The sequence below is a fragment of the Echinops telfairi genome, unplaced genomic scaffold (genome assembly GCF_000313985.2).
Source record: "Echinops telfairi isolate 266 unplaced genomic scaffold, ASM31398v2 ScPeMD7_70;HRSCAF=299, whole genome shotgun sequence".
Classification (NCBI taxonomy): domain Eukaryota; kingdom Metazoa; phylum Chordata; class Mammalia; order Afrosoricida; family Tenrecidae; genus Echinops; species Echinops telfairi.
The window spans coordinates 17,241,010-17,267,654 of NW_022103968.1; the positions used below are offsets into that span (position 1 = coordinate 17,241,010).

The window sequence follows — 26,645 nt, forward strand, 5'->3', positions numbered from 1 at the left end:
ATCCATCCATCCATCCATCCATCCATCCATCCATCCATCCATCCATCCATCCATCCATTGTGTCAAGCACATTTGTACATTTGTTGCCCTCATGATTCTCAAAACATTTGCTTTCTACTTGGGCCCATTAACATTTTTTTTAATTTAATTAAAATTTTTTTTTTTGCAGAGTGATTTTCTACCCAGCATCCTCGCTTCCCTACATCCCACTATCTAGAAACTAAATTGCTCCTTTGAATTCATTCACTTGTATACTGTCTGTCTCCTGGAATACCAGCTTCCTACAGTCAGGAAACTTTCTGCCTCCCTCCCTGCTACAATCCCTGCCTAGCACTGTTCCTGGCACGTGTCAAATGAGCTCCTATGAGTAGGTTATCCTTCCTCCCTTCCTTCCTCATGCATCCACAGACTGTCATAGAGCCGCTCCAACTCACAGTGACTCTGTCCGCCTGTCCCTGCAGGTGTCTGAGATGGTAAATCTTCATAGGAGTAGAAAGCCTTATCTTTCTCCTGTGGAGAGGCTGGCAGTTTCCAACTGTTGACCTTGAGGTTAGCAGCCCAGTACCTAAACCACTAAGCCGCTCGGGCTCCTCATGAATAGATTATAATTGACCTCATTAAAAAAAACCTCACTGCTTCATTTACATGTCCCCCAAATGACTGCTGGTGGGTTCAGAGGGGCGCTAAGCACCATGGCCTTCTGCCTTTCGGTTCCTTACTCTGATCCCAACTCAAAGTCCCTGGAGAACTCTGATCTGAGTATGTGACTGACAAGTCACAAACCAGGGCTGTCATTCCACATTTCTGGTGCCAATTTAACTAAGGAGACCAGGATGCAAAACTGCGCTGCAACTTTTTTCTGGGTTGCGAAGACTTGAGCCCAGGGGGGCAGTCACTGCCGGTGTGCAGAGTGCTTGCAGGCCTGCTTCCGAAGCACCCTCTCAGGGACGAGCCAGCCACTCCTGCTTCCTGGAGCACGCGCAAGGAAAGGAAAAGCCCCGACTCATTTGGAGTGGCTTCAGGGCAGATGTTTTGAAATGTATGCGCCTGCGTACTCGCGGGTGCCAGGGCGCAATTGACTGCCTCTGCCTTCTCTCCTTGCAGTGATCATCCTGATCTGCAGCGCCCAGGAGGCGCACGCGATCTTGCTGGCTGCCGAGAGCCTGGGACTGAACACAGGAGAATTTGTCTTCATCATTTTGCAGCGAGTTGAGGTGGGTGCTCCTGAGCCCTCTGGAGCTCTCTCTGCGGGTAGCAGGCTTGGGGCGCACGCTGGGCTCAGCACGTGCTAGCTCCCAGAACCCTCTATCACCACGTGGTGGAGGCGCTCTTGCACTCGCCGCTTAAGACCGGGAGAGTGGGACTGACATGAGAAACGTGCCGGCATTCTTTTGCCCAATTAGCGAGTGGCTGAGCTGAGCTGGTCGCAAACTGTGATGCTCTGCTCTGTGGTAGAAAGGAAGGAAGGAAGGAAGGAAGGAAGGAAGGAAGGAAGGAAGGAAGGAAGGAAGGAAGGAAGGAAGGAAGGAAGGAAGGAAGGAAGGAAGGAAGGGGAAGGGAGGAAGGGAGGAAAGATAGAAAGAGAGAGAGAAAGAAAGAAAGAGAAGGAAGGAAGGACAATAATTTATAAATTATCAAGGGTTCGTGAGGAAGGGGAAAAATGAGCTGATACCAAGGGCTCAAGTAAAACTGTTTTGAGAATGATGATGGCAACAAATGTGCTTGACACAATGCATGGATGTATGGATTGTAATAAGAGTTGTACGAGCCCCCAATAAAATGATTAAAAAAGAAAGTAAGAAAGAAAGAAAGAAAGGTAAAATTCACTTAACATATATTTAGTTACTCCTTTTAAAGTGAGCAATTCGGGGGCATTGAGTTCATAAATGCTACGCAACCATCACCATTAGCTGGTTCCAGAATGTTTTCATCTCCCCAGAAGGGAACACCATGCCCATTAGGCAGTCATTCCATATTCTGTCTCCACCCCTTTGCCCCCATTCTGTACTTTTCCAGTTTTGTGTGTGTGTGTGTGTGTGTGTGTGTGTGTGTGTGATTGTACAACGTGTGACCTTTTGGGTCTGTATTCTGGTGGCACAGTGGTCATTTGAGGGGCTGCTCAATGCGAGGGCAGCAGTTAGAAACCCCCAGGGAGAAACACAGGGTTACCGTCTCAGAACCTCACAGGGGCAGTTCTGCTCTGCCCTGGAGGGCTGCTGTGGTTTGGAATGGACACGGTGGCAGGGGGGTTGGAGTTGTGCTTGTCTGTCATCCAGCATGATGTGTTCAAAGTCCACCTGGGATGTCCTTCATTCCTTTTTATGGCTGAGTAGTCTTCTGCTTTGTATCCAAATCATACTCGGTTTGTCCATCACGGATGGACATGCGGGTGTTTCCAACTTTGGGGCTATTGTGAGCTGGGCTGTTATGAACGTGGATGCTCAGGGAGGTACACATGTTACATGTATGACTTCACTGATGTCTGGAGCCTCGTTTACAGTGCCCTTGCTACTGCACCTTGGGCTTCTCTCTTCAGTGCCATGCTCTCCGGATCATATGCTACCTCCGGAAACGAGTGGCTCAGCGACTCTGTGTATTCCTGTCTTCTCCTTTTGATATGTCCTCTTCATTCACTGATTTTACTTTTATTTTTTGCCCATAAACTCACTGCCATCTGGTCAATATTAACTCCATGACTCTACTTCCTCTACAGGAGTAGAAAGCCTCATCGTTCTTCCTTCTGAAGAGAAGCTAGGAGTTTCGATCTGCTGACCTGGTGGTTAGCAGCCCTATGTAAAATCCACTATGATACCTGGGCTCCTTTTTTCTGGTTGAGTCCTTCAATGTTGCAACTGGAGGCTTGCATGTTTTTCTTCAGTTCTTTCAGCTTGAGCAGCACTGAGTGTTTTTCATGTTCGTTTCTCTAACTCAGTGGTTCTCAACCTTCCTAAGGCCGTGAGCTTTCATACAGTTCCTCATGTGGTGGTGACCCCCAACCTTAAAATTATTTTCATTGCTACTTCATAACTGTCATTTTGCTACTGTTATGAATCAGACGACCCCTGTGAAAGTGTCATTTGACGCCCAAAGGGGTCGCAACCCACAGGTTGAGAACCACTGATCTAACTCTAGGTCTTTACATACTTTATTTTGTCTCTCTGAGGACAGAGGAGGCTTTCTACTCCTGTGAAGATTTACAGCCTTGGAAACCCACAGGGGCTGTCTACTGTCCTGTAGGGTCTCTATGAATTAGAACTGACTTCATGGCAGTGAGGTTTTTGGGGGGGTGGAGTGGGGTGGAGATGGGGGAGTGGTGCTATCTTTTTGAGCTGCTCTTTGAAATCATCCATTCAGGTCTTTTACTTCCTCATTTCTTCCATTCATGCTCACTACTCTTTGTTCAGGGAAAGTCTCTGTGTCTCTGCGGACATCCACTTTGGCCAATTCATTCTTTCCTGTCTTTCTCACGGCTATTTGCTTTCTACATGAGTATAAAAACCCATCTTGGAAGAAGCACAACCAGGCTGCTCTTTAGAAGCCAGGATTCCAAGACGTGCTTTTCCTTACTTTGAGCGTACTACCAGGAGAAACCCCTCCCCAGAGACAGACCTTGTGCTAGGTCAATAGAGAGCACGGGAAAGAGATGGATGGACCCAGTGGCTGCAACAATGGGCTCAAACATGGCAACCATTGTGAGGATGATGCAGGACCAGTGGGGGTTTCATTCTGTTGTGCGCAGGGTCACGATGAGTGGGACCTGACTCCATAGCATCTAACAACACTGTATGTGATATTCCCAGCAGTCCTGTGAGGCAGACCGTTTAAGTGGGACATTGTAAAGATGGAAAAATGAGGCACAGGGAAGTAAGGCACTGCTCCCAAGACCTCAGCACCCCCAAGTGTCATATTCCAAACCAGGCCAGTTGGCCTTTAGGGAATGAACTCTTTACCCTTCCCAGTTCTGCCTTATGGGGTGTTTAATGAGTGTCAAGCCTGTTTTGAGGGGTTCATGTATCAAAACTCATTTCTTGTTTATAAGACCCTACATGGAGTTGATGCTTTTACCACCTCACTTTATAGCCGAGGAAACGGAGGTTCAGAGAGATGAAATAGCATGCCCATAGTCATACAACCAGTATAAAATAAAACTCACTGACATTGAGTTGATTCTGACTCATCATGACCCTATAGGACAAAGTAGAACTGCCTCATTGTGGAAGTTGAAAGCCCCATCTTTGTCTAAGGAGAGCTGGTGGTCTCAAACTGCTGACCTTTGAGTTTGCAGCTCAACATATAATCACTATGCTACCAAGGCTCCACCCAACCAATATAGGGAGAGCTAATATTCCAACTTAGGTGGGCTGTCTTCAGTGTCTGTGCAAGTAACCATCCCTTGAAGGAACCATCTACCCTAGTTCCGCTGACATGAGTGGATTCTGACTCACTGGGTCTGTATAAGAGAGTAGAAATGGGTTTTCCAAGGCCATCAATATTTATGGGAATGGAAAGCCTGCTCTTCCCCAGCCTCCCCTAGCTGCTGGTGGATTCAAACTACTAACTTTGTGGTTAGCAGCCTAACATGTAACCTCCTATGCCGCCAGGGCTCCTAAACTACACGAGTAGACCATCTATGAGTAGCCTAACAAGGCTACTTGTTAGGGACACACTGTACAAATACTCCAGCTCTAAAGGGAATTTATTTTATGTGATCATAAGAAGCTGAAGTAAGGCAAAAGGAAGTAAAGAAAGATGTGTAATAATGTCCCACGTTTCTTTATCAAGCCTTTCAGATTATCAACAGGGTCCTGGGTTTCTTTGGGTGACTAGCTGGGATTCTAAAGCCGTGCCAGAACTTCCCGAGTACCTTCCTGCCTCCGCTGTCCACCCCCTTATTCTTCCCATCGCTTCTCAGGGAGACGAAACTAGAAGCAAATGGACCTGCTCTTGCTGTTGGCAAGGAAGCCCTGCCAGTGTGCGTGTCCTTTTCTCCCGAACCCTGCATGATCAAACTCCAACTGTTCAGTGGGGGCAGAGAGAAGAACAGAAGTAAAAACATACCCTATAATGCCCATCAAATGGAATTCCATACTGTCTTTAAGAGAGTAGCATCAATCCATTCTATAGATGTCTCCCCAATATAAAGCAAGTAGAAAGAAGAGGGAGATGGAGTTGCAGGACATCATTATAGTGTCATACCAGTTACATAAAACACCCTCACATGTACACACACACACACACACACACACACACACACACACCTCTGTACATGCCTACTATTTTATGGACAGCTCTCAGAGTAGGAAAGGAGGAACTATAGGGACATAGGGAATAATTCAACTGTCCTTCATGAACATCGCTCCTCACTTACAAATGTGGTTAGGCTCCAAAGAGCAGGCCGTTGTGTGAAAATTGGCATCACATGAAAAGGGAAGATGAGCACCTCAGAGCCCCCAAAGGAGGGTGTTGTCATTACACAACTGTAGGTCACCTCCTTACATAACTGCCACCACAGGGACTCGTGGCCCAGCCAAGCTGACCCCTCACCCCTTGACCCCTCACCCCTTGACCCCCACAGCCAGTGCTACTCTCACCTCCCACGTTGGTGTCCACTCCTGCCAGGTGCATGTCGTTCACACTCAAGACTGGGATAGTCAATTTCCTGCTCGTGTCACAAACGCGCAAAGCCAGCTGAAGAGACAGTCGATAAAGAAGGAGGAGGCACGCAGGAAAACCTGCAAACGCTGAAAGCAGTGCCAGGAGAGAGCCCGGGGAGGAGGAGGGAGTTTTCTTCTTCCTTGTGAACTCATTGTTGGGTTAACCTCATACCGGAACGTTGTTTCTGCATCCCACAACTTAAACAACTGATCAGCCTTTCCCCATGGATTGCCCTATCTCTGTCCCCGCTTGTCCCCTCATCTCCCTCTTTTAAGATAGTGTCTTCCCCAAATATTTCCCACGATCAGAGAACCATAGAAAGGTGCACTCTGTCGAAGGAGGAAAACTTGAGAAACCCGGAAAAGCAAGGCAGTCCCATTGCGTTTCAGCTCTCACAGGTTTTGATGGACATACATACAGGGAGGGGGATCCCTTTCACTACAATAGCAAGGTAGATGGTACTGATAATAACGAAACACAGACATGGCCATCGGAAACAGGAGCTGACAATGCTAAACGCTGGCTGTCTCCATAGCAGTTGGTTTCTTCTCAGAAGGTGAGCTTTCTAACTGTTGGCTGTCTGGTGGCCAAGATGAGTTTTTATTTTGTACCTACTTACTCTTTGCCTGCCTCTCCACTGTTTCTCCGTCAGCTGGTCACCACTGTCTTTCAGGGGGGTTGAAATCCAAGGATTTGCATGCACTGGTTTCAGTTCAGCACTTACTCGAGTGCCCTTCTGTTTTCCTACAATTGTGCTGTTCCTCTTTAGGACAGCTTTTGGAAGGAGGCACTGACATATCAGAAGGGCGCACGCTCCCCAAACATCTATGAGTCAGTACTTCTCCTCACCTTCAGCACCTCTGGAAAAGGGCCTGGAGATGAAGGATTCTGGAAACAAGTCTACCGAAGGCTGAGGAGCCCCCCCTTCAACAGCTCCATCTCCTCGGAGGAGCAGGTCTGACACGGAGCCCCCCTCCCTCCAGCCCCCACCCCCGGAGGAGGAGACCTTGGATTGGGCTTTTGCATTTTATCCCTCTCGCTCACCCTCTCCCCTCACCCCTTCCACTTCAGACACGTCCACTCCAGCCACACAGGCGCTTCCCCTTCTTTCACAAGCCAAAGTCAACAGTGCGCCAACGTCCCCTGTGAAATCTACTCTCCTGAACCCCAGATGGGGCAGAGGTTACTAGATGAAAGGCCATTGATTTTGAGGGAGTGACCTGGCCTTTCATCCTAGTTCTTCTATTTGCCAAGCAGGGGATTTTGCAGTGACTTACTTAGCCTCCCTGTACCTTGGTCTCTCCATCAGTAGAATGGGAATGAAGATGGATGGCAGCAGCCTCCCATCAGCCTCCACCATCTAATAACGGCGGATGTTTGAGCCAAGACAGTTTCCGTTTTGAGAAAGATGTTAGGGCCAAGAACAAGAACAGAGATGTAGAATCAAACAGGCCAAGGAAAGGAGGTGGGTTGGAGCAGGTAGCTAAGAGAGAAGACCAATTAGTGGTAAGCCAAGAATATGTGGGATGATGAGGCCAAGCTCCTGACTCCCACAGAGAATTTCTTACAGAGAGACTATCAGCCAGACCTCAGATACTTCCAGTGTGAGGCCAAGCTGAGCCCAAAGGGGACTATGGGCCTCTGGTGACAGGAGGGTTGAATAGGAATTAGGGTGGGAGGGGGCGTCCATATGTAGGTCCTAATACACAAGACTATTGTCACTGTCATTGACTATTTGAGAAGCTGTCTACTGCTAGCTCTATTCCAGGTGCTGTGTGGAGAAAACAAAACAAAACAAACATGCCTGGCACTTAACAAGCACTCCTATTTTGTTGACTAAACAAACCCCAAGGAGCCCTGGTAGCATAGTGGTTATGCATTGGGCTGCAATCTGCATGGTCAGCAGTTTGAAACCACCAACTACTCCATAGGGGAAAGATGGAACTTTCTGCTCCCACAAAGAGTTATCGTCTTGGAAACTCACAGGGGCAGTTCTACCCAGTCCTATGGGGTCTCTGTGAGTCAGAATTGACTTGATGGCAGTGCGTTTGTTGTTTTTATATTTTGGGAACCAACCTGAAGCCAAACTCATTGCACCATGCAGTAGAGTCGATTTCAACTCATAGGGAACTCATGGAAGAACTGCTGCTGTGGGTTTCTGAGACTGTAAGCCTTTACAGGAGTGGAGAGCCTTTGTCTTTTTCTTGTGGCGTGGCTGGTGGTTTTGAACTGCTGGACTTGTGGCTAGCAGTACAAAGTATAACCCACTATGTCACCAGGTATCCCACTAAACAAATAAAAAACCCAAACCCACTGATGTTGAGTCAAATGTGACTCACAGGGACCCGATTGGACAGGGTAGAACTGCCCCTGTGGGGTTCTTAGACTGTAGCTCTTTACAGCCTCATCTTTCTCCTGAGGAGTAGCTGATAGTTTTGAACTGCTGACTCTGTGGTTAGCAGCCCAGGATGACACCAGAGCTCCTTATTAATCAAATAAGGGAGAGGAAAAGTATGTACTTACAGCCTTCATTGAGCTCTGGTTTCTTAGTGGTTCCTTAGGAGATCAGTTGCTAATCCAAAAGTCGGTGTTTTGAACCCACCAGCTGCTCTGCAGGAGAAAGAAGTGACAACTGCTTCCATAAAGCTTAGAAGCCCGATGGCGCAGTTCTACTCTGCCCTGTAGCTTCATGTGAGTCAGGATCAACCCGATGCCAGGGCATGTGGTGTGAATGTGCCAGGCATCACCATCGGTATTGTGTCTAGTGTGTTTCATCCTGCTTCCTGGAGAATCACTATGACAGATGTTTCATCCCCATTTTATACTCAAGGGAGCTGAGATTCAGAGCTTATGGGGGTCTCAGTGTCAGATAGTGGCAGGGTCAGGGTTAGAATCCAGTTAGCCAGGACCCAACACCTACATTCTCTCAGTGAAGCCACAGCATCTCCTGAACCATCCCCAAGAAGTACTCTTGCCCTAAGGGATCACATGATCTAACTGGAAAAGGAGGTCTAATGAATAAAGGGAAGTTGACGGCATTCAATGACCCCCCACACACCCCCACTGGCCCTGGTCCACAGCACCGCTCTCCTCCTTGTTGGCAGGAAGAATAGGCGTTGAGCAAGAGATTCCGCCAGACCCAGGGCTGACCATGACTTGGTGGACGTGGGCCTTCGGAAAGCTCACATCTTGCTTTCCCTGTTCAAGGTGAGCCCTTACTCTGCCTACCTTCACGACGCGGCCCTGCTCTATGCTCAGGCCGTGTGGGAAATGAAAGAAGCCGGGAGAGATTTCCGGGATGGGCGCCAGCTGGTTCGCACTCTGCAGGGACCCAATCGCACTGCGCTGCAGGGTAGGTGGCTGCTGGAGGGAGCAGGGGCCTGCTGTCGTGGCCCACTGTGCTTTGAGGTGGTGGGTGTGTGAGCTGCCTGCCCCTGAGGTACAGATGTCATCTTTCTTGTGGAGGTCCTGGCTTTCCTGAAAGGTTACCCCTTCCAGCTGTCATGGTAGACTCGATCTTCTCTGACTCAAGGGCTGCCTGGGCCAGGTGGGCCTGCCCCTGGGGCACCGTGTCCCTCTGGGAAGTCTCTCCCCACAGCCCCTTTCAGATTGAATGCATCAAGAATACAACTCAAGCCGGTGAGAGCTGATCTTTCCACCACTCTGTCCCTGTTGGGACGCCTGGCACAGCAACCTCGGAAGACGTCCATCCGCCCCCTTCTTATTGGCTTGTTCGGCAAGTGGAGATTTAGAAGTGGGTTATTGTGACCTCACCGTGGGACTTGATCAACTGTGCCAGCCCTTTGGGGCACACGAGTTCTCACATGTAGAAAGACATTGGCAACGCCTCCTACCCCAGAGACAGGCGTCTGGGGGGGGGGGTGCCAATGATTAACATGGCTGCTAATGGAAAGGCTGGCAGTTCAAATCCACCCAGAGGCCCCTGGGAAGAAAGGCCTGGTGACCTCCTTCGGAAAGATCCACCTTTGGAAACTCTCTGGAACACCGTTCCACTCTGCTGACGCACACGAGGCCACAGTTAGCCACGCCGTTGCCGAGCGCTGTCCAATTGCATAGCAACACGTGCGGCCCAGTGGAATGACCCCGTGAGATTCTCCGGGTTGTCATTTCTATGGCAGCCGACCGACCAACTTTCTCCTGAGGAGCTTCTGGGTGGATCCAAACCACCCACCTTTCGGTTGGTAGATGAGCATTGAACAGTTTGCACATCAGGGTGTCTTGTCTTTTTACCACATAAAGTCTAGGTTTTCCCATAATTGTCACCGCAGGGCCAGTGGTTCAAACCTACCAGCCTCACTGAAGGGGAAAGGTGAGGTGGTCTGCTTGTGTGAAGATTTACACAGGGTCACAGTGAATTGGAACTGACTCTGCGGTGGGTTTGCTTTATATCGAAGGGCAGCGAGTAGTTGGACAGAGTCTGAGGCCCCTCAAGTGGCAGTGTCCTCCCGCGTGGCTGATGACCACCTGAGGGTAGGGGTGGGGCTTGGTGGGTCCAAGGTAGCAGCTGGGCATCTTGAGCCACTGGTTCCTCTTGCCCTATTTATCTTTCCAGGCATTACTGGCCCCGTGACTGTGGGCTCCCGGGGAGAGAGGCGCATGGACTATCTGGTCAACATCCTGCAGAAATCCGGAAACGGGTCCGTCTGGCTCCCCTTTCTCCACTATGACAGCGATCAGAAAGTCATCAGGTATCGATGAGACTGCATATTATGAGACAAGACGTTATGGCTCTCCCATGAAGTAGATGACGGCAAGGCTAGGTTTTGGGGAGTGGGTGAGATGGTAAAAACAGATGGTTAAGGGTCCAAAGTCTACTTTTTGCACAGGACACACGTGTTTCAATTGCCCTTGCCAAACCTAAGGCAGCAACCCCTAGAATAAATCACGTGAGCGCTGTCTTTTGTATTTTGCCTTAAGGCCCACAAGGAATTTCTCCACAATGACCTGGCCCCGTGGCTCCCTTCCTGAAGACCGACCTGGCTGTGGATTTCACAATGAGCTTTGTGACACAGAGCCTGCTTTTACAGGTAAGTGCTTCAGCTTCGGGAGCCCTGGTGCTGCTGGGTCAGCGTGGGAAAGCTAAGCAGCAGGCAGCAAACCCACCACGTGATTCCACAGAAGGATAGAGCGGCTGGGGAGTTCCGTCATGATGTGTAGCCTCAGAAACCACATATCGGGGCACCCCCAGAATCAACTCGATGGCAGCGGGTGGGTGGCCACTTGGAGGCCGTGGCAGGATTGTTCAAGCGCAGTGTAGTGATGTTTGGGGCTGGATAATTCTTTGTTATGTGTGTAGGGGCTGCCTTGTGCATTGAAGGAGGTTGGTCAGCACCCACTACATGACAGTAGCACCTGTCTAGTTGTAAACCCCCCAAAGATCTCCCAATGATGTCATCAAAAGTCCCCTAGGATGGAACAAAAACCCACCCACCCCCATCTCTTGAGAGTCACTGCTCTAGGGAAACCCGCTGAGGAACTTCATGTCTAGGGAAGCCGAAAGCCTCGGTAGGGGTGTGAGATGGATCACGCCTAGAGGCTGACTCCTAGGAGCTCACGTAGTAGGCGGCTGATCACAGACGTCATCAACATTATCTCTACAATCGAGGTTTCTATACATGTGGGAGGGGACTTCAGAGGCCATGGGGGTCAAGGGGTAGTCAGGTGGGGCTCCTGGAGTGAATGGCATCTGGTGGGCTCAGGGCCCCTCACCCAGCCCCACGACTGGGCAGCTTAGGAGGCCTCTGGTTGGTGGGGCCAAGTCCAGTATGTCCTTCTTTCTGCGGTCAGGCTGACCTGAGTAACTGTCTGTCTGTACCTGCCAGATGTGAGTGCTATGATTCTCAAGCTCACGGTCCTGACGGTTGTCTTGGGAGCTGCCGGCACAGGTCTGATTTTTCTTTTTTTATAAATTGTTTTATTGGGGACTCTTACAGCTCTTATAACAATCCATACATCAATTGTATACGCACACTGTTGCCATCATCATTTTCTTTTTTTAAATTTTATTAAGATCACTTTATTGGGGGCTCTTGCAGTTCTTACAACAATGCATACATCAATTGTATCAGACACATTTATACATAGGTTGTCATCATCATTTTCAAAACGTTTTCTTTCTACTTGAGCCCTTGGTATCAGGTCCTCTTTTTCCCTCCCTTGTCCCCCTTCCACCCTTGTGAATCCTTGATAAATGATAAAGTGTTATTGTTTTCACATTTAACACTGTCTGCTGTCTCCCTTCACCCACATTTCTGTTGTTCATCCCTCCTGACTGTGTGTCGGGGTGTTATACATCCATCAATATGATTGGTTCCCCGTTTCTCCCCTCCTCCCCTTACCATCCCCCTACCTTCTGGTATCGATACTCCCATTCCCATTACTGAGGGGCTTATCTGTCCTGAATTCTCTGTGCTGAGAGCTCTTATCTGTACCAGTGTACATGCTCCAGTCTAGCTGGATTTATAAGGTAGAACTGGGGTCATGATTTGCATCTGTATGTGTGTGAAGCATTAAAGCACTAGAGGAATGTTGTGTGTAGTTGGTGCTACACTGCATTGACTCATCCCTTCCTTGTGACCCTTGTGGGAAGGGATGTTGAATTGTCTACAGATGGGATTTGGGTCTACACTCAGACCCCACTCATTTGTATCATTATGGTTGTTTTGGGTCACAAGTCTGATTTTTTTTAATCATTTTATTGGGGGCTTGTACAACTCTTATCACAATCCATACATCCATCCATTGTGTCAAACACATTTGTACATTTGTTGCCATCATCATTCTCAAAACATTGTCTTTCTACTTGAGTCCTTGATATCGGCTCATCTTCCCCCTCCCTTCCTGTCCCCCCCATGAACCCTTGATAATTTATAAATTATTATTATTTTTTCATGTCTTATACTGTCCGACATTTCCTTTCACCCACGTTTCTGTTGTCAGTCCCCTCAGGGAGGGGGTTATATGTAGATCCTTGTAATCAGTTCCCTCTTTCTACCTCACCTTCTCTCCTCCACCCTCCCGGTATCGCAGCTCTCACCACTGGTCCTGAAGGGATCATCCGTCCTGGATTCCCTGTGTTTCCAGTTCCTATCTGTACCAGTGAACATCCTCTGGTCGAGCCAGATTTGTAAGGTGGAATTGGGATCATGACAGTGGGGGGGAGGAAGCATTTAGGAACTAGAGGAAAGTTGTATGTTTCATCGTTGCAACACTGCACCCTGACTGGCTTGTCTCCTCCCTGAGACCCTTCCGTAAGGGGAGGTCCAGTGGCCTACAGATGGGCTTTGGGTCCCCACTCTGCACCCCCTTCCTTCACACAGGTCTGATTTTAAGGCTGCGGAGGGGAAGAGGGCAGAGGCAGCATGAAGACATCTGGTGGCAGATCAATTACGATGACATCACCCTGCTGCCCCAGAACAAGGTGAGGCCACATGTCACTTCCTCCCTCTCTGCTGGAGAGTGTTGGGCGGGACTTTGTCTAGGAGCTTAGGGGAGTAGGAGACTGACTCATTTATAAAACAAGCACTTCACGAGGATAGGTGGTGGTTCACAGAATCTTCCTTGTTCATGCAGAAGACCCAAGTTTGATCCTTGGCCTGTACACTGCAGGCATAGCCCCCCACCTGTCTGTTAGTGGGGGCTTGCAAGACCATCTGATGCTGAGCAGGTTTCAGGGAACTGGCAAGTTAAGATAGACTTGGAAGAGAGGCCGGGTGATTTCGTTCTAAAAAATCAGCCGGTGGAAACCCGAGAGTGCCCAGTAGTATGAGGCTGACTCAGGACTGGGCAGTGATTCATTCCTCTGTGCATGTGGTCCCCATGATTCAGGGAGGGACGGGGGGAGCTGGCTGAACAGCAGCTAACGAGGACAGCAGCAATGACTGAATGGCCTGTCCCTGTGAAGTGGGTTCCTTGGTTCTAGTTAGAACCGTGTGCGCCATCACTTCTCAGCCAGGGCCCCTTGGTGAACGGACATTGCCCTACAAAGTGGAGGAAGGGTACTGTGACTGGCAGCGGTTTTGAACGAGAAGCAAAATGATCAACCAAACTCTAGTTTGCAGCTAACAGAATCTCCTGTTGTTTTGAAGTCGCAGGTACATTTTGACATTGCACATATCAAAGGCATTGAAATCTCTTTATTATCCTTGACATTTTCTTTAAAGATTTGTAGTTAAAAAGAGTTGTAGTTAACACAGTACGTATCCAATTTCGTCTTGGAATTCTCATGGCTGTGGGATAAGCCTTCTGCAAAGTGTTTTTAGTATGGGAAGGTTGACAAATGTGATAATACATCACCATTCAAGGGTAAGACAAAGAAGCCACCACACCCCACGGAGTCATGATACCAGGGTTCTGGTCCCAGGTGTGCCACTCACTTGCCAAATGTCTTGGTACAGAGTCATGACTGGATCATCTCTAATTTGGACAAAAGAACCCAGACACCTGCTAAAATATTAAAGTCTCCCCTGGGGAACAGTTATTTTCAAAACCAAGGCAGTCCTTTCATCCATGGATGACTTGGACATGATGTTCAGTTGCTCCCCAAACACTTGTTGAACATCTCCTGTAGACCAAGTGCCATGTGTGGAGATACAACCATGAAGGAGATGGGAGGATTTGCAAAGAGAGAATGATTACAGGGAGAGTGACTACATGTCTCCAGCACAGGAAAGCTTCAGGGAAGACGTGGCTTTGGGGAAGAGCGGATTTGCTGGATGTAAAAGAGAGAGAGGTAACCCAGGGTATGGGAGGGCTTGGGGACTGGAGATGGAACCAGAAGCTTGGTAGGTACCAAATCAGGATGGGCTTCCAGGTGCTAAACCCTGGAGACTGTGATTTATTGGTAAACCATTTTACGATTATTTCTGAGAGTCTGCTACTTGTGGGCTGGTGTTGGATTGAATGATCTTTGGGGGCTGGAAGTGGGGAGGATGCTGGGCCCAGAGGTTTCTGAGCTTCCCTCTTCCCTCACCCACCAAAGCAACTCTGCTTTCCCCTGTCTGGTATCTATTAAGGTCTCGCCCGAGATTCTCTTTGAAAAATGCAGTTCCTCTGCGCTAAAGGTATACTGTAGTTGTCATCAAGTGCTTGGTTCAGATCCACTCAGAGCCTCCAGAGGAGAAAAGATCTGGTGAGAAGCTCCTGTAGAGATGATAGCCTAGGGATACCGGTGGGGCGGTTCTACTCCGTCCTGTAGGGTTATCGGGAGTCAGAACCTACACAGTGACAGGCAGCCGCAACAGTATGGTTAGGCATTCCTTTGGGGAAATGATTCTGGCCCAAGTGGCGGAACTGGGACTTGAATCATCACCATGACACGCTACCACCCACAGAGGTGCAGACACCAAGAATGATGGATGTATACAGCAGTTAAGGACTTGAACCTCAGGATCAGAGAAACCAGTGTTCAAGTTCTGCATGACCTTGGCTGCTCTACAAACCGTACAGTCCGGTCACGCCTTGTGCCCTGTTTTACAGTCATCCCAGAGGGGCACACCCGTGTCACGAGGGAACCTCGGGAGCGCGTCAAGTGTGATTTCTGGGGACCTCAGCTCCTTTGTCAAGAGCCAGCAAGGGGAAGAGCTCTTTTACGCACCCCTAGGACTTTATCAGGTATGTCTAATGGCAAGAGAACTGCATGTGGGCTTACAGCGTGTCTCCGTCCTGCTCCCTGCATGTGCATTCAGTGGGCCAGTGTGTTAGTCTGGGTTGACAAGAGAAGCAAACCCAGAGACACTCATATGTGTGTAAGAGAGAGCTTTGCATCACAGAGCAGTTGTACGTTGAGAAAACATCCCAGCTCAGCCCAGTTCAAGTCCATAAGTCCGATATTAGCCCATATGTTCGATTCTCATCCATAAAGTCCTCTTTAGACTCAAGTAGGAAGATCATAGGCTGGTGAGTGAAGTCTTGTGGATCCAGTGGCAGTGGAAGCATCTGCAGGGCTCAGGCTACCATCAGCGTGGCTCCAGGTGGCTTGTCAACAGGAATGTGAAGCAGACAGAGTGCATCCTGCCTCCAGGGAGGAAGAGAGGAAGTTCTCAGAATCCTCCCTAGAAGGCCACGCCCACAAGGAGTCATGGGGCTGTGACCTGATTAACTAGAGTAGGCTAGATTCCATCCTTCACTCCTAATTTCATCAAGTTGTAACTACCATTGCTAGGGGTTTGTGGATAGGGGGCATTCTTGGTAGAATGGTTGGGCCCTTGACTGCTAACCCACTAGCTACTCTGAGGTAGAAAGGTGGGGTAGTTCATTTCTATGGAGGTGTATAGCCTTATAAACTCTATGGGATCATTCCATGTTGTCCCACAGACTGAGTTGCTCCACAATTGAGGTTTACTTGGGTTGGATTTCTCCAGGCAAATGCCAAGATAGCCCTGTGACTCCACATGAGGGCTGCTGCAACTTTAATGTACATACAGATCACCTGGGGTTCTTGTTGAAATGCAGGTTCTGATCTACTAGGTCTGGGGTGGAGCCTGAGAGTCTTCATTCTGAGAAACTCCCCAGTGACTCCTCTGCTGGGTATGATACTGTTTTGAGTAGCAAGGCTTCTAGACCCAGTGGCTCAGTTCTAATCGATCGACCCCTCCTCCTGGGTAATGGAAGGAGGCAGATGGGACTTTCTACTCCCATAAAGAGCTACGTCAAAAAAAAAAAAAGAGCTACGTCTTGGAAACCCACCAGGCAGTTCTTTCCCATCCTACAGGGTCCCTATGAGTTGGAGTGGACTCGATGGCAGTAAGTTTGGGTGATGGCAATGTTCCAAACAGCACTGACCAACAAGGTAGCCAGAAGCCACTAGTCAAGGATCCCTGGTGGGGTCTCAGCAAAGCACTTAGCTGCTAATCAAAGTGTTGGCGGTTCGAACCTGCCCAGTGGTCTGCAGAATGACCCGCCATCTGCTGCTATTAAGATCACAGTCTAGGAAGTCCTAGGGAGCAGTTCTACTCAGTCCACTAGGCCACTATGAGTTAGCAACAACTACCAATCCCTGACTGCCCTTCAGCACTTACTCAGTGTGGCTGAGGAACACAATGGTAAATGGTAGAGCATTTCATTGAAAATAGCTCATGTGGCTAGTGGTACTCCAGCATACAGCACAGACCCTGAACTCGGATTAGTTCATCTTTGGTACTGTAGCACCGATGGATCATTGAGAAACAATGGGTAGAGAGGAAATTAGGCTTAACTTCTGAGCACCCATTTTGCAGAAGGCTATGTATGACAGTGAAAGCCCAAAATCCATCTGAAGAGTCCCGGGTGAATTTTAAGCCTCCCCAGAATTGTTTCTGATCATTGACCAAGGGCATGAGCAGTCTTACCTTTGGGCAGAGTGTATCAGGAAGTGAATGACCATCACTCTTCCTAACCAGCCCAGGGAAGAGACAGTCTTCCTTAAGGACTTGCCTGGATGTGTCCTTAATGGACATGGCCTCACTGGGGGTCAATAGTCATGAGTTACGCCCTATGAGTCATGCCTTGACTGCCTTGCTTAGAAGGTCCTGGATCAGCTTTATATGTCCTTTTAACATAATGTACATGTCTCTAACATGTTTTGTTTCTGCTTCAATAGTCTCATCTATAACTGTGATATGTTCATCTGCCATCAATCATGATTTTGTGACTCACTCATGCCATTTCTTAGACTGTCACTCTTTAGGGGAGTAGAACGCCTTATCTTTCTCCTGAGGAGCAGCTGGTGGTTTCAAACTGGCGACTCTGTGGTTAGCAGCCTGCCCTGTAACCTACTACCAGGGCTCCTGAATTTACAGCAATTTCCTTTATTATTCATATCCTATTTAAATGGTGAGGTGGCTTTGAATCCTTGGAAGCCTTTATGACCTCCTGCTACTGGCATCCCTTGTCCTCGTCTTGTTTCTGTCCTGTTTAAGACTTAATGCATGTTCTCTTTATATTACAAGTGAAATTCGGGGTCTCTTTTGTGCCCTAAAACAGTACTGAGACTCCTGAAGTGTAAGCAGGGATAACTGCTGATTCCTGAAGCATAAATCCTCTCAGGTCACCCTTCCTCCCATACCCCACATCACTAGAGTTACCTGTGCATAGACAGCCTTCAGAAGTTCCAGTCCCCTGGGGAGAAATTAGGTAAAGGAAAAAAAAAAACCCAAACCTGCATTTATTTTTTAAATTGAGGTCCTGGGGGGAAGGAGCTGAAAGCCCCAAGCAAGGGAAGATTTGCTCGTGGCTCTAAATTGGGTTTAGCAAAGATTAGAGCCAAATCATTGACACCCCTTAGGTAAACGGATCTTAATTCTTTTTGGTTTAGTTACTTGAGTTTCCAAGCTTAAAAAAAAATCTCCTGAGATATTACCCAATACCACAGAGCCACCATTTAGACAATAGTGTGTGTTGTGGTCAATAACCATTTAGAAAAAGAAAACAGTATACCTACTATATTCAATGTAACCCCCACCCCCACCCCCCAACACACACACAAACTCTTTACCCAAGGACTCCAGGCTCTCTACCACTTAGCCCCTTTCAAAGCCAATGCTCTTCCAATTGCTCCTGCCGACTTTGGCGTGTGTATTGCATTCGCTAACAGTGTCACAACTGTCCCCCTCTATTCCACCCATCTGGAACCTTCCTACCCTTCAAGATTCAGCTTAAGGGCCATCTACCATGAAGCCTTTCCTTCATCTCACAGGGACCCCTTCCACCTTGGGACCCCCATTACGGTTTCACACCTCTGCCATGAATCCCATATTTCCAAGTGGCAGATCTTGGGTTAGTTGATGATGAGTTAACTTGTACTCAGGCTCACCTGAGCTTGAGTATAGATTTTCGTCTCTTCTCCCGAGCTCTTTGCATGTTATTGTATGTCTGGGTGGTGATTATGTGAGTCTCTAAAAGCAGACTCATGGGTGATGACATGGATGCCATTTACTGAAAACCTGATATGTGCCAGGCATCCCGTCAACAGGGCTCGTATCCTGGCTCAGTTTGTCCTCCCACCCATCCTTTGTGACATCAAAAGCCAAAAGCAAACCTGTCGCTTCCCCATCAATTTCACCTCACAGTTACCCTAAAGGACAGAGTTGAACTATCCGTCGTATTTCCCAGGCTGTGGGTCTTTATGGAAGGAGGCTGCCCCATCTCTCCCCAGTGGAGCAGTTGGTGGATTTTCACACTGAATTTTAGTGAGCAGCGGAGTGCTTAACCACGGTGCCACCAAGCTCCTTTCATTGGGATGGCTGTTCTTTTTCACCCCATTTGGCAGGTGAGGATGTGGAGGCTTGGTGGAGTTACATCACCTGCTCTGGGTTATGCAGGTAAACAGTAGAGCTGGAAGCTGAACCCAGGCATCTGACTTTAGGCTTCCACTTGGGCCCTGAATGCACTTCACAGTATGAAGATGAACATTATCGCGTGATAGAAGGAAGCGTAGTGAACAAGTGTGGTCGGATGGGTTACATTCCCGTGGCCAAAGAGCCTGTTGACACTCATTTTTCTATACAGCCTTGGAACTAAGAGAGCTATCGTGTCACCTCTGACTCGTGATCCCTCATGTACCCCAGAGGGTTTTCAGTGTCTGCTCGTCCAGAAATTGATTGCCAGACTCTTCTTGTGAGGTACCTCTGGGCGGGCTCAAATCAACACTCTTCTGCCTGGTGGCGGAGCACTTTAACCATTTGCACCACGCAGGACATCAGTCTTTAAGAGGCAGATGCTCACATCCTGGTTACTGTTTGCTCCCTACACAGGTGTGACGTAGACTAGTTATCTCGTCTCCAGGACCCCATCTGGAAATGGGATCATCCTACCCATGTGACAGGGCTATGATTTCCTGGTACAGAATGTCCTTTGTATTTATCACCTAGGTAGTGCAAGCATTAACGGGCTCAGCTGCTAATTCAAAGGCTGAAGGGTTGAGTGCCCCCAGAGGAGTCTAGGAAGAACTGCCTGCTGCCCTGCTTCTTAAAAACTCAGCCACTGCTCAAGTCGAAAGCAAATGTTTTGAGAATGATGATGGCAACAAATGTACAAATGTGCTTGACACAATGGATGGATGGATGGTGGGTGATAAGAGTTATATGAGCCCCCAGTAAAATGATTTAAAAAAACAAAATGAACAAAAAACCCAGCCACTGAAAATTCCACTAAGCGTAGTTCTATTCTGACACCCAGGGAGCCGCTGGGTGTCACGTGGACTGGATGGCGGTGGATCACATAGGGCCTGGGCTGGCTTGGGCAGTGAAGAGCTGATGGGAACTCACAAAGGGACTTCTCACCAGTCTTCCTGCTCCCCTTCCGAGCCCTTTCAAGAGCATCCTGGGTGAAGGACCCTGTGCTTTGTCCCTTGTTCCAGGGAAACCATGTGGCCATTCACTATGTTGATGAGCAAGCTGAAGCCTGGATTAGGAAGTCATCGGTCCGACAGGAAATCCGGCTGGTAAGGCCCCACCGCAGGGGAGAAGGCCAATCACATTGCACTGTGCTCCTGACTTGCCCCTTTCTGCTCCCCCTCGTGAGGCATGGCTCCCATACCCAAAGGATTAAGGGTGGGAGATATTTAACTTGGCGCTCACCCTGTTCCTCCCAATGGACAGTCCAGGTTTAGGATCTCCAATCTTTGGTCCTGGAAGCCTGCAATCCTTCCCAACTTTGTTCCTTTTCCCTGACCATTTCCTGGCCTTCCTGTGGACCCCAAATCCCCTATGTTTGTGATGACTTCCCATCTGCCTCGGGCCTGGCCCTTACAGATCCTGAAGTTCATGGGTCACTTCTTGCTTCATCGCTGAGGTCGACCGTGGGCCACGCATTTGCCTTGACATTGTGGCCTGGTCTCGTTAATACCGATGCCTGTGGTTGGACTTTGATCACCATCTGGCTTATCTGCTGGCCTGGGTTTATATCCCAGTTCTGTTCATTGTAAATTGCAGGTTCTTCTAGTTAATTTCCCTCTTTGAGCATCCATTTCCCCAATTGCAAAATGGGAGAAATCATAGTCCTTATAGCATAGAATACCAGTTCTCACAAGGTCTTCGTGAGAATTAAACAATCAGAAAGGACACAAAACACTTACTGGGCTTTCTGGCATGGAGGGTGCCTTCTCTGTAAACGTGAGCTATTATTGCCATTGTGATTTTCAGATGTGCAGATTAAGGCACGACAACATTGTTCCTCTCTTTGGCATTTGCACGGAAGCACCCAACCTCTGCATTGTCACCCAGTATTGCAAAAAAGGAAGTCTGAAGGTAAGCAAACCGGTAACTCTTCCCGCCCATTTGATTGGCATCGACCAATGAGGAGCCTTGTCAGTGCTTTTCCCAGTTGGTCCAAGGATAGGGCCTTCCAGGGCTAATTGTGGGACCTGAATGATCACGCTGGACTGCCTGGGATCAGCGTAGCAGCAGTGTTGCCTGGAGTATGGTTTCCTTTGTTCTGGGTGGAAGCCGTCTGAGCTTGGCGGCACCTTCTAAGAAGTCCTTGTTACCAAACATCTTCAAAGATGGTTCTAAGGCCCATCCTATCCAGATACATGATAGGAGACGATCAGCTTCAGGCCAGGAACCGGTAAGTGTTTGTAAAACTCAAGGCTGTACTCGTTCTCAATGCCGAGGGAACACTCGGCCTCCACTGGGGAGTTCTGGCCCAAATCACGGATGCATTAGAGGCAAGTCCACTCCGGGTTTGAAGCCCGCTGGCCTTCGGGGTGAGTCACTGGTGACACGTTTAATAACTATTTTCCAGGAAGTGTTGGGAAACTCAGATATTGAACTGGACTGGATATTCAAGCTCTCGTTTGCATACGACATAGCCAATGTGAGTATACCATGAGATTAGTTAAAGAGCGGATTGCATCGTGTCTCTGAGTCGTTCTCTGTCCTGTTTTAAAGCCAAAGTGTAATCTCTTCTGAATATCCCCCCTCCTCCATTCTCCTCCTCCTCCTCGTCCCCCTCCCCCATGCTCCTCTTCAAATCAAGCTACCCCAGCTCTAACAGCCACCACTTCTAGCAGATGTCCCATGCCTTCTTCCCTCTCTGATCTCAAGCGAGGAGAGGAGAGCATGTTAGACTCACATTAGAACAGGAGCTAGCTGTCCTGGTCAGGAAGGAACAGGGTATTTATATTTTAGGTGTGAACTTTTTTTTATTTTGTTTTGTTTTAAGTATCAAAGAGAGTATCATTAGAAGACCAGGAAGCGGGGTTCCTAATACTCTGGGAAAATGGGGATTCGTGCCATGGTAAGCCCAAGGCAGCGCACCTATGTGATGGGCTATGAAGGCAGGTGGGAGAGGTAACCCAGGCTGCCGCTCTGCGTTGGGTCATGAGGGCTGCGGTGGCTACAAAGAAGAAAATAACCCCAATCACAACTCACATCCCTGGAATGCCGACTCTGGACCAGCTTCTGTCGAGTGTGTTGTAGCATGGACTTATTTAAGGCTGATAGGAAAGTGGCGATGTAGACCTATTCTTGTCCCTATTTCACAGAAGGGGAGAACAGAGCACAGAGAGTTTCTATAACTGGCCCAAGTCCTCTGAGCTAGTCAACACTCACAGCTGATGTATGGTGGAGTCAGGATTTGAACCTGTCTCCAGTTGAGTCCTGTACCCATAACCACTCTGCTACCCCAGTATCTCTGTACTTACAGTTGACCCACTCAAGGTCAAGAGTTTTCTTTCTCTAGGCGATAAATGCCCTGGTTTCTAAAGAGCTGGATCTTAATGACCTTGGGACAATTGGACTTTCTAGGCCTTAGTTGGGAGCCAGCATGTTGTTACCCAACAAAGCAGACAAACAGAAACCTCTCTGTGATTGAGTCTCCACGGGCAGCCCTGGGCCACCACCGTCATCCTTTCAATTTACCACCCATGAACATCTGTTTAGGGTTTATTCTAACCTGGGCACTCTCATAGGAAGATAAGGACAAAGGCTTGTTTCTGACCACGGAAAGCTTAAAATCTAGATAGATGATGATAGATGATGATAGACGATAGATAGATAGATAGATAGATAGATAGATAGATAGATAGATAGATGATAGATAGAACAGCCAAGAAATGCACCGATGACATTATTTTGGTGCCAGTGGAATAGCTGTAAGAGGGAGGATGTGAGGTGATATCCCTTCCCACCCTGAACTCCCCTCATCTGTTTAATCCTCTCTCTTGTCTACCAAGCCCAGAGAGGTAGTCTAGACTCCAATATCTAAATCACCCCAGTTCCTGGATGCTGTGGGCCATTATCATGCTGAGCTGCCAGCTGCACCATAGCTAGTCAAATGGTTGTCTTAGTAAATAGCATGTAGTGTGTCCTTCTATGCATAACAAGGAGCCTTGGTGGCAAAGTTGGGTAAGCATTGCACTGCTAACTGAAAGGTCAGCAGTTCAAACCTGCCAGTTACTCTCAGAGAGTAAAATGAGGTGATCCTGCTCCTATAAAAGTTTACAGCCTGAGAAATCCTACATAAGGTCACTATAAGTCAGCATCCACTCTATGGCTGTGGGTGGGTTTTACTCATCAAAAGCATTAAAACAAGACTTGTAGATACACTAAGCATAACATAGTAGTAATCATCATAATGTTTTGATGTGAGTCGCAAAGTAACACCATTGGTTATTATGAAGTACTGTAGGTATTGCAGGCAGGAAGGATGTGGGGAGGTGGGGTGGGTGAGGGATGGCCCACGGGTGGGTGGGGGGTGGCCCACTGCTGCTGGGGGGAGCTGGACAAGGTCTAGGAGACGCTGTGCTGGCCCAGCCTCATGGCCCTGGTCAGTGAACCAGCTGCTGAGCTGACCCTGGGGACTTCCAGGTGATGCACAGGGAGGCCGAGCCCTTACTCTGCATGGTCATGCCTACCAGGTATGCCACATGCAGCTGAGGGGACACAGCAGGCAAGGTACACAGCCTGGACCTCAAACATGGCAGAGCCAGGTGTGACTAGCCCGGCTGGGCTCTCACTAGGGTGGGCCGGTAGGTAGGCCTCAGGGTCTTTGGAGGAAGAAGCGAGTTCCTGAGCTGGTCCCCTTGTGTGTAGTGGCCAGTTCAGGCCAGCCTCCTCACTTCCCGCCTTCCTGTGTGTCCTCAGAGTCACACCCATGGGTAACTTCCCACCCCTTTCTCAACTGGGTTCATGCATCTGGGTGTTCTTATATCTCAGGTTGGATCTGAGATATTGCCTTATGTCCACGCTCCCAGGCAAAGTGGACGCTGCAGGTCCCCACCATTTTACTGGGGATATACAGCCTTGACTTGCCCTCCTCTCCAGCCTCGCCTACAATTAATCACCCAGGGCAGAGAAACAGTAAAGTCAAGTGGTTTAGAAGAGGCTGGGCTTCGAAGGCAGTCCAAGCTGGGTGTCAGTCTCAAGTCTGTCACCCAGTTCTTGGAAGCGATGACTAACCCCAGGGGCCAGAAGCCTAGGGAACAAAACCAAACTCACTGCCATGGAGTTGATGCCGACTCACAGCGACCCTCTAGGCCGGGGTAGAACTGCCTCTGTGATTTTCCCAGATGGTACCTCTTTACAGAAGCAGGAAGCCCTTTCTTTCTCCCGCAGAGTGGCTGGTGGTGGCAAAACTGCTGACCTTGCAGTTAGCAGACCCATGTGTACCCACGAGGCTACCAGGGCTCCAAGAACCCAAGGGATGAGGATACTGAGAACTCCATTGTTGATGGCATTGACGTGGACTCTGACTCAGGGTGGCCCTGCATGAGTGCGTGCTCCACAGAACTTTCTGTGGCTGGACTTTGGAAGGCAGATTGCTAGGCTTTTCTTCTGAGCGTCTTTCACTGAATTCAAGCCTCCCACTCTGGTTAGCTGCCGAGCACACTGGGCATTTTCATTATCCAGGGACGCTGTGCCATAGATAGGTCCGATACTGACCTTGCAGCATTTGGGGTGCTCGTATATTTTTGGAAGCCCTCCAGGTGACTGTCCCATGTGGCCATGTTGGGGATCACTTCATATAATGCTCACCGTGTAGAACCCTCCCGAACACAGTGAGGGCAGGAGAACTTTTCGGTGTTCTCTATTTTATTACTTTTCCCTCTAAAGTACTCAAAGAGGACACTTAAGTTCAGCAGTAGCAGATAATAAAACATCTGCAGTCATAAAATCACATTTTTGATTACATAGTGTGGTTTCTGTATATTGCTATCATTTATTATATTTATTCACTTATTATATTTATACAATTTTCATTATAATTTATATTGCGTCTTTGCTATGCACCAGACATCATGTCTGGTGGCTCGTGTTTAATCTCCACAGCCACCCTCTGAGGTAGATGCGATTGTCACCCCATTTTGATAATACGATGAAAGCTACTGGACTAACTTGCCCTCTACTGAGTGGCACAGCAGGGATTTACATGGGGAATGTGGGCACTAGCACGTGGTCACACTGCCATTGAGTCTGTGCCAACTCATAGCGACCATATAGGACAGGGTAGACCTGCCCCTGTGTGTTTCCAAGACTGGGACTCTACACAGGAGTAGAATGGAGTAGAACCGCTGAACTTGTGGATCTCAGCCCCAGGCTTAACCACAATGTCCCCCGGGCCTCCTGTTTGACCATTGGGACATTATCCATTATAAGCTGGCCATATCTGCTTGGCTTCACACAGAATGGCCAATAATGGTTTTCTCTTCTTTAGACATCCCTGTACAGGATTGCCACCCCTTGTCTGTCCATTGGTCACACTGTGGTGGCTTGTGTGTTTTACTGTGTTGCTGGAAGCGATGTCACTGATATTTCAAATACTAGCAGCCAAAGTGACACTAATGAGCAGAAGCAGAACGTTGTCAGAGATGGTGCCAGAAGACGAGCCCTGCAAGTCAGGGCCACTCAAACTATGCCTGGGGAAGGACTGCCTTCTTAGAGTAGAGTCAGCAATAATGGCGTGAACAGAGTAAGGCCTGTGGGGGTAAAGCCTTTGGGACCTACATTTGCTGGTGGGGCATGACCCAAAGCAAGAAGAAATGCAGCAGCTGGAAAAATCTAATAATCAGAATGTATGAAGTATGAATGAAGGAAAATTGGAAGTTGCCAAAAATGAAATGGAACCCAAAGAGATCGATACCTTAGGCACCAATGTGCTGAAGTGGACTGCTCTTGGCCATTTTGAATGAGCAAATCATGGAGTGCACTCTGCTGGGAACGACCCAATCAAGAAGAATGACACTGCGTTCATCATCAAAAAGGACGGTCTGGTTCCTTGAGGCTTCCTCACTAGCACTATCACTATCCAGTCCTGCCTTTCACTGCGGGCTAGATCGCAGCATGTGCATAGGTACAGATAAGAGTGCAGGACACATGGAATCCAGGTCAGATAAGCTCCTCAGTAACAGAAATGGGAGTAGCAATACCAGGAGGGGAGGGGGAAGGTGGGGACAGGAGGGGAGAAAGGGGAAACTGATCCCAACCATGGACACATAACCACTACCACCCCTCCAGGGGGATGAACAACAGAAACCATGGGGGAAGGGAGACAGCGGTTGGTGTAAGATATGAAAATAATAATAATTTATAATTCATTAAGGAGTCACAAGGTGGGAGAGGGGAGGGAGGGATAAAAAAGGAACTGATACCAAGGGCTCAAATAGAAAGGAAATGTTTATAAAATAATGATGGCAACATATGTTTGATTTAATTGTTGTATGGATTGTTATAAGAGCAATAAGAACTCCCAGTACATTATCTTTTTTTTAAAAGATATTTCAAGATCTATCTTGAAGTACAATCCTATTTGTGATAGGATTATATCTATCCCCATTCAAGGAAATCTAATCAATGCAACTATTATTCAAATTTGTGCACCAACTACTAATGCTAATGTTGAAAAAATCAAACAATTTTACCAATATTTTCCATCAGAAATTGATCTAACATGTAATCAAGATGCATTGATAATTATTGAAGATTGGAATGCAAAAGTTGGAAACAAAGAAGGAACAGTAGTTGGAAAATATGGTATTTTTCTTAAATGACAAT

General features: G+C 48.3%; 1 protein-coding gene across 1 annotated transcript in view; it reads left to right on the forward strand.

Moving 5' to 3' along the window:
- Positions 1-26,645, forward strand: part of LOC101658448 (guanylate cyclase 2G-like) — a 51,750-nt gene that overhangs the window by 3,711 nt on the left and 21,394 nt on the right. Inside the window, exons 3-13 of the mRNA XM_004701282.2 lie at positions 1,105-1,214; positions 6,425-6,610; positions 8,863-9,007; positions 10,229-10,364; positions 10,594-10,703; positions 11,499-11,561; positions 12,996-13,096; positions 15,154-15,288; positions 20,012-20,095; positions 20,796-20,900; positions 21,397-21,468. Of these exons, the coding sequence (XP_004701339.1) occupies positions 1,105-1,214; positions 6,425-6,610; positions 8,863-9,007; positions 10,229-10,364; positions 10,594-10,703; positions 11,499-11,561; positions 12,996-13,096; positions 15,154-15,288; positions 20,012-20,095; positions 20,796-20,900; positions 21,397-21,468 (1,247 nt within the window). The remainder of the gene's footprint in view (positions 1-1,104; positions 1,215-6,424; positions 6,611-8,862; positions 9,008-10,228; positions 10,365-10,593; positions 10,704-11,498; positions 11,562-12,995; positions 13,097-15,153; positions 15,289-20,011; positions 20,096-20,795; positions 20,901-21,396; positions 21,469-26,645) is intronic.